Consider the following 8173-nt stretch of genomic DNA (forward strand, 5'->3'; position numbering starts at 1 on the left):
CTATGGCCAATTTTGGGTATGCTAGTTTTTTGCGATTTTGCGAGTGCGCGCAATTTTTACGCTTGACATGTTTGGTGTCTATTTACCCGACGTGACCCAATCTTTTATATTTTACCAAAAAAGTGGGTAATATTAGTTGTTTTATAGCATAATGTAAAAAAAAACGTTTTTTTCTCAACATTTTCAGTAATTTCTCCTGAATATAGTAAAAAATAAAACCCCCAGTGGTGATTAAATACCACCAAAAGAAAGCTCTATCTGTCCCCAAAAAATGGTATAAAATTCATTTCAGTACAGCGCTGCATGACGGAATAAATGTCAGTCAAAGTACCGCAGCGCTGAACACTGAAAAATGGCCTGGCCAGGTAGGGGATCTAAACACCTGGTCTTCAAGCAGTTAAGGGGTAAGGAATGTTCATGTAGCTTAGTAAATAAGGTGATAGGATATGCAGAAATTCACTTTGAATGCTCAGTCATGGATATGACATAGATAAAAAAGGATATCTGCTTGCGCATAAGTAGATGATTGCAGTGAATATGGCTTTACGTTATTCACCAAGCTAAGCGAGCATTCACTTTGCAAAGTTAATAAACCCCCAGTGTGAATACACCTCCAGTGTGCTTGTGGCCGTGCAGCATACACGGGGTTAAAGCAGCGTGATTGGCAGACCTGCAGTTGGCCAGACTGGCTTTTTCAGCAGTTAAGGGCAGCGGGCAGCTTGCTCGGGTTTGCTGATAATTATGGGCGCAGCGTTCCCCAGGATAACAGGAAATAGAAAGGAAATGGAGCATGGCAAACACTCAGTGGGGGCAAATACCGCTCCTTCCTGCCATGCTGACATTAACCCCTTCCCCACCACACTGCCAGTACCCAGAGGGGACAACAAACCGCACTGCCAGCGTATTAACCCTCAGCATGCTGAAGCAGAGCAGGGATGTAGGAGGTGTAGAGGGACTGCCCCCTTCCTCCCAGCCCCAAAGGACAGATTTATTCGCCCAATGCCTGTGCCAACCAAAGCAGTCTTTTACAGCCTGTAGCTCTCCAGTTCCTGTGGAACTAAAATGGCCATCATGCCCAATGCATAGTAGAGCCGGGGGTAAAAGAGTAGCTAAAAATGTACAAGTACAACATCAACCACTATGGAAAAAACCCAACAAAATACACAGATATTACATGATTAAAAAGAGGAAAGAGAGAGCAAGGAATGATAGATAGATAGATAGATAGATAGATAGATAGATAGATAGATAGATAGATAGATAGATAGATAGATAGATGATAGAAGATAGATAGATAGATAGATAGATAGATAGATAGATAGATAGATAGATAGATAGATAGATAGATAGATAGATAGATAGATCTACCGCAGTAGCAGTAGTCACCGCACTTTGTTTATAAGGTAAATGCCCAGGTGCACATCCACAAAAATATATATATACACATTAAAAGTCTTGAAAAAGATGGACAGAGCTCCATCAACACATTGACAATAAAACGCTGATGCTTTGACTTATCTCCGCTGCAAGACCCGTGAGTGCCTCTATATCTACTTGGATTTGGATAGATAGATAGATAGATAGATAGATAGATAGATAGATAGATAGATAGATAGATAGATAGATAGAAGATAGATAGATAGATAGAATAGAAGATAGATAGATAGATAGATAGATAGATAGATAGATAGATAGATAGATAGATAGATCTATAGATAGATAGATAGATAGATAGATAGATAGATCATTAGAAATAAAGATAATACAATATTAATAACATACTGAATATAGATATTGATATATTTTTTCAATAAAAATGTCTGATTTCCATTTCTTTCTTTCTTTCCTTCTCTTTTATTTTTATTTTTTTTACTTTGTTTTTCAAGCTTTCCTTCCCTTTCCTTCTCTATTCTTTTCTTTTTCTTCCTTTCATTTCCTTCTCTTTTCTTTTCTTTCCTTTCTTTCTCTGTTTTATTTTCTTTCTTTTCTTTCTTTCTTTCTTTCTTTCCCTTCTCTTTTATTTTCCTTTCTTTCCTATCCTTCCCTTCTCTTTTATTTTCCTTTCTTTCCTTTTTTTTCCTTCCTTTCCTTCTCTTTTCTTTTCCTTTATTGTTTTTCTTTCTTTCCTTTTCCTTTTTTTCTTTCTTATCTTTTTCTTTCTTTCCTTTCCTTTCCTTTAATTCCCCTTTTCTTTCTGTCCCTTTTCTCTTCTTTCTTTCTTTATTTTTCTTTCCTTTCCTTTTTCTATCTCCTTTCCTTTTATTCCCCTTTCCTTTCTTTCTAATTTTTTTCTTTTTTTTCTTCCTTTCTCTCTCTCTCTCCATCCCATATGTGTCTTATCCATTGATCAGTGTGCACATGTAATGTGGGCTGCTGGACGTGTAATGCAGTTAGTAATGTAGACACATGAGGCATGGTAAATATTATGTTAAAAATCCCCCCCCCTCTCCTCCTCCTCCTCTCCATGTAATGACAGGCAAAAGAATTCCGCCAATGATGTCTTAATGTCTCCTCGGAATCTGGATGTGTTAATGTAGCGGATCCTTCTCATTATTGCCTTATTGATTGCTCATTGACCAGCCCCTCCAAATCGTATTAACCCCCCTCCACCAACACATATTAGCAGATCTTAAGTGCCCCTTTCATTATCTGCCCGGGATCTGCTGCTGCTGCTAATGGTCCAGTTAGGGAAGAGGGGCCACGCTCCCTGACTATTGCATTAATAGCTCAAAGGGGGCTCATACAGAAAATTAGCCTTAAACGAGCTCTGGAGATCGCCAGATGAGAGAGCCATTCATCAGCCCGGCTGCCTTCCTCTACTGGGAGCAACTCATTTCCTCTAACTAAATGACTCCGTCAGTTAAGCTGTGATAGCGAGCCATAACAAGGGGGAACGATGCTGCTACTGCTGCCTGCTCATGGTGCCGACCTATTTCTAGGGCTGGCTGGTGACGTCACTCAATTGGGTGGCCATTGATGACGGCGCTTTATTACTCCATGCTGGAGCGAACCTTGCCCACTTACTCATAGGGATTTCAGTGAAATTCAATTTACTGCAAATTTATGATTTTTACATTAAAGTAAACAAAATGAATATTTAAATATCTACCCTAGAAGGTTCTTTTTACGAATGTAGTATTTTTATTTCTTCTTTAAGAGGTTATGTTGTGTTGGTGTATTTAAGGTGGTTACGTTTAGTTTTTCACATGTTATTTGTATTGATGAGTTCTTCTTTTATGTGTTTTTTTCAATGTGATTTGTGTACTACCTCCAATGTCTTTCTTGCAGTGGGAGGGGGGGGGGAGTATTCAACACACACAGAGGTACTGAATACCTGCACCGGCAGATGCGCAACAAAGTGGCAGTGTTTGAAGACACCGGCGGCCTGAAAGGTAACGGTACTTGTGATGACAGGGTCACCTTACAGTCCATTGAACTTTTGAAAACCACCAAAACGCACCCTAATTTCACCATCCCAATTGATTCCAATATATTTCAACGAAATGGCAAAATTTGGGGGCAATGAAAGCTTTCATCCTAATGACTAATGTCTACTCTAGGCGATCGCTCTCGCTGGCTGATGAGATCTCTTCATTAATAAACAAAAATATTCGCGCTAATGGCTTTAACACCCTTCAAAATTGCAAAAATAGTGACAGCTGCAGTGAAAAAGCACCCCTAGGCAAACAATAGCAAAATAAGTTACACCGCGCTCTCTCTCTTCATTGCTCAACTATTAGAAATGACCTCCTTCACTGACCGATGATATCATTTTAACACCTGGCCCCTGCTAGAGCTTCTGATTGGCTGAGGACGTCACTTCATCACACAATTCTACTGAAGATGATCTTCACTATTGATTCAGTACGTCAAGCCTCTACTGTAGCTAGTCACTTCCCTGACTAGCTGGTGATCTCCCTCTCTTATTGCATCATGACGATCACTCTACTGGAGGATCTCTCCCACTGATGATGTCACTCAACTATTAAACCCTACTGGACAGGGCCTTCGTCACTGATTGGCTCATTAAGTCACTTCACTACTTTTCAGGAGATAATATTAATGGAGGTGTCCTTCCCCCACTGGTTGACCGATGATGGGTCCCAGAACTACACTGTATTTATTTATTACAGGTATTTATATAGCGTTGACAATTTACTCAGCACTTTACACAGTGCACATTCACAGCAGTCACTGCCCTCGAGGAGCTTACAATCTAAGGTCCCTATCTCACATGCATACATACATACAGGGCCGATTTAGACAGGAGCCAATTACCCTTCCAGTATGTCTTTGGAGTGTGGGAGGAAACCGGAGTACCCAGAAGAAACCCACATAAGCACAGAAGTGCTAACCACTACACCAGTGTGCTGCCCCCACTGTATTTTAAATAATAATAACAATAATAATATTCTGCTGGTTAATACAGTCACGGGATGTAACTCTGTTATCAAGATCCTCCACATGATGCTGCATTGTCTTATGCTCAGAACAGTACTTTTTGGATGTTATCTTGATGAGTTCTCTCCTCTTGTTCCTCTCTGTACCTTATGTCTAAGTATTGACTTGTATACCTGCACCCTTTTTAATAAAGATTTATTTATTTTTAAGATTTTTTCCTTTTTAATAAAGATATTTGCTCTTTTAATAAAGATTGACAGTTATAAATATTAATAATAATAATGATGATGATAACGTCATCTAGTTTGCTAATAAAATAAATTAAACACGCTATAAACCTGTCAAGTTTTCTCTAGAAAGGATCTATATTTGTCATAACAATGTCAAAGTTATAACATATTACATATATCATAATATATAAAATGTTTATATGTATATTATAATAAAATACAACGGGTTTATTTACTAAAGCAATAAAGACTGTTCATCTAACAACGTTATCGTTTGCTTAGTTTAGTGATTAAGCTAAAGCTGTGTTCACTTCAATCATCCAACCAAGTGCAAGCCAGAAAGCACATTTTTTAATTCAATTTACCTTTCATATAATTAGGAAAGGACGACTTTCTCTACTTCTTCATAAAACCAAAGCATATGTGTTTTTTGCTCAGTTATTCATTCTCTTTCTTTCTCTCTCTCCCTCCCTCTTTCTCTCCCCCTATTGTATATTTGTATCACTTTTATTTACTTTCATTTAACTCGTATTTATTTTACTTTATTTACCTACCGTATGTTCTCTGTCTTGGTTCTTTGGTAACATTATATATATCTAAATGCTCTGCATTACCCTTTATTGCTATTTAAAGATAATATTACATTAATTAAGAACAGGAACAAATAACAATAATAATGATAACAACAACAATAAATACATAAATATATGTTATTATTGTTGTTGTTATTATTATTATTATTACTATAAATATTAATAATAATCATGAAAAATAACTCTACGATTAAGCCCAGGATTGGGTGAAACACGTTAGGGGGGCAGACGCGAGGCAGGACTTTGTATAACTGTGTTATTTTAATAAAAAGAAGTTTCCAGCGACACATGGAGTGCGGCCGGATGTTTTATTGTTTTGACCGCAGCTAACGTGGGAGTAGGGACGAGCTCCAGCCGGTAAACACCTGGTTTTACGCTGCTTGTGTGCTGCGGAGGTGCGGTTCAATCCTTTGAGTGTTTTGAAGAATAAAAAGTGTTGCACTTATCAATACAAAGTTGACACTGCTTCGCCTTATTTATTAAAGCAGTAGCCAGTCCTAATCTGAATATACTTCCACAAGCAAGGCCGGCTCTGCGGTTACTCCTAATCTAATTGTAATTTTAAAATGGCCACAAGGTTCTTTTTTTCTTGTTGTAAGCGGTCATGTGACCACTTCCTTTTTCTTCTTGCACAGCCTTGGCAAACCAGTGGGTGGGGAGGCAGCAGTGCCACATTTCCCATACAGCCTTTGGGCTGATATGACGCAGCCTTGTAGTCCAGTGGCGGCTGTGAAGACTAAAGTGTGACAACACAGTACGTTGTCACCCTTATGCAGACCTGCTGGTATGTTTGGCAGTAGAGCAATGACAAAGTAGCGAAATAGAATGGTCTTTGCTACTTAAAGTGACACTAAACTCAGGAGTTAAATAATAAAAATACATTCAAGTACCTTAACTATGAACAAAAATGTATCTTATTTAACAATAGTTAAGGGACTTGAATGTATTTTTAAGATTTAACTCCTGAGTTTAGTGTCACTTTAAAGCTGCATCACTTTCTATGTTACATTGTTTCATTTTAAATTCTGTACATGCACTTTAAGCTAAATAAACAGTTTCTGCTCCTCCATACAGAGAACAAGCCATTCTAGGTGTCTCTTTATCTATCAGACATCATCATCGCCTCTTCTCCGCTCTCCTTATTTCCTGTCTCTTTCTCATAAAATAAAAATAAGAGTGAACTTCGGGGAAAGTTGTATTAGGGGCTACGTGTGACTATTTTTTTCCATTTATTACACAGAAGCAGCTTTAGCTCTCCTGCCTGCAGAGCACGTGTATGTGGCGGTGTCTGCTGTGAACTCCACTGACCCTGAAAATCCATGTATGCTCCCCTGTCTATAATATAGGGAGCGCCGGCTCTGGACTAGACGTTGCAAGAAGTGCCTTGTCTGACCTAAATACTGCCGCTGTGCTATTGTGCAGCCAATGTAGGCCATGTACTTAGCAGCTCGATAGTGTGGCTTTGTGAGTTGGTAACAGTCAGAAAATCATTACAGCATTTCATTCTACGCGGTGATGAACAGAAAGCTCACGTCTACCGCCCATTTTACACTGTTCCTTTAAACCCCATTGTTCCTATAGGGCTGCTGCCTTTGTTAAAGGTAACATTGCTGTGCACTGTCAGTGGTCTGTATTGGGGATAGGAGTGATAATAATATATATTGTGATTCTTCTTCATATAGTAAATACAGAACACCGAATAAGAAGAATTACTGTTATGAATTGTCCCTAAATTGAATTTATTCTTCAATGCATGAGCAACACTTTGCATTCACCCAATGCCTATGTAACCTTTTAGGATCCTTTAAGTAGATGAAAACCTTAATTTGATGATGTTTAGTTTGCTGAAGCTCTGTGTAACATAAATGACTGCCCCTTATTTTGATACATCTCAGTGCTGCTAATCTCCTACAGCTGCTTTGCCACCATGTCCTGTCTACATGCACTCCAGCAATGGCTGCATGGCCTTTCTAAGGGTGGGTTTCTGGATGGTGACAACGGTGGACCATGTCTGTGTAATGAATATTAAATGGCCAATTGTGGTCTCCATCAGAAGCCCATGTGACAAGGTGACAATGCGATTGTTAGACAGGGACAGAGTATTGTCACCCTATAACAAGAAGTGCCTGAACAGGGACCTTCAAGGCTGGATCACCAGCTGTGACTTTAATGAAAGCTGCCAATTTAAAGAAGAACTCTGGGCAATATAAAACTTAACCCTTGCAGGTTTGGTCTAGGGACTAATTTAACAGAGATATACTCACCTCGGCTCCAGCTGGATGCTAGGCTGGTCCCTGCAGCCACTCTCCCCCTAAGGTCCTGTGCGTCACCGCATCTAATACAGTGTATTGGATGTAAGGACGCCCACGAACATTCCATCATTTGGAGTGGAGGGGCCGGTCTAGCACACAGGTGGGATTGAGGATCAGGTGAGTATATCTTTGTTATTTTAGACCCCAGACCAAAACACGCTCTTAACCCTTGCAGTGCATGGGATAGCTCCACTGCAAGGGTTAAGTTCTATTCTGCCCGGAGCTCTTCTTTACTGTGTCGGGTGGAGATGCCTGTGGTCTCCAAGTTTATAGGCATACCCCAGTAGCATCACAAGGGGAGTGCGGGAGGGTGCTGCCTGCACCCGGGTGTCACCATTGCAGGGGTGACACCAAAATGACTGACAGTGTCAGAAGAGAGGAGGGGACCCGGCGGGTTAACGTCCTCTCCTCTCTATGCTGGCGTCCATCACCAAGATGGCCGCAGGCAGGTGTCAATCAGATGGCCATGCACGCGCGATGTTGACGCTGCTGGGGGTCACCGGTCTAGAGACCGGCCTCAAATTGCCCCTGGCATACCTATACAACCTCCAGAATAACCAATAACCGAGGTCAGTATAATAATAAACTTATTAACATAATGAACAAATGGGCACAAGCAACATGACCAAGCAACATG

At 39.9% G+C, this 8173-nt stretch overlaps 1 protein-coding gene across 3 annotated transcripts in view; it reads right to left on the bottom strand.

Moving 5' to 3' along the window:
• TFAP2B (transcription factor AP-2 beta) overlaps window positions 1-8173 on the bottom strand; it is a 49580-nt gene that overhangs the window by 18878 nt on the left and 22529 nt on the right. Inside the window, exons 4-5 of one of the 3 annotated variants that reach the window (XM_018567445.1) lie at window positions 7342-7362; window positions 4898-4908 (exon numbers count right to left, since the gene is read on the bottom strand). The exons of the other annotated variants lie outside the window; for them this stretch is intronic. Of the exons in view, the coding sequence (XP_018422947.1) occupies window positions 4898-4908; window positions 7342-7362 (32 nt within the window). The remainder of the gene's footprint in view (window positions 1-4897; window positions 4909-7341; window positions 7363-8173) is intronic. 3 annotated transcript variants of the gene reach the window in all.

Source organism: Nanorana parkeri, unplaced genomic scaffold, assembly GCF_000935625.1.
Source record: "Nanorana parkeri isolate BGI_ZX_2015 unplaced genomic scaffold, ASM93562v1 scaffold1049, whole genome shotgun sequence".
NCBI lineage: Eukaryota > Metazoa > Chordata > Amphibia > Anura > Dicroglossidae > Nanorana > Nanorana parkeri.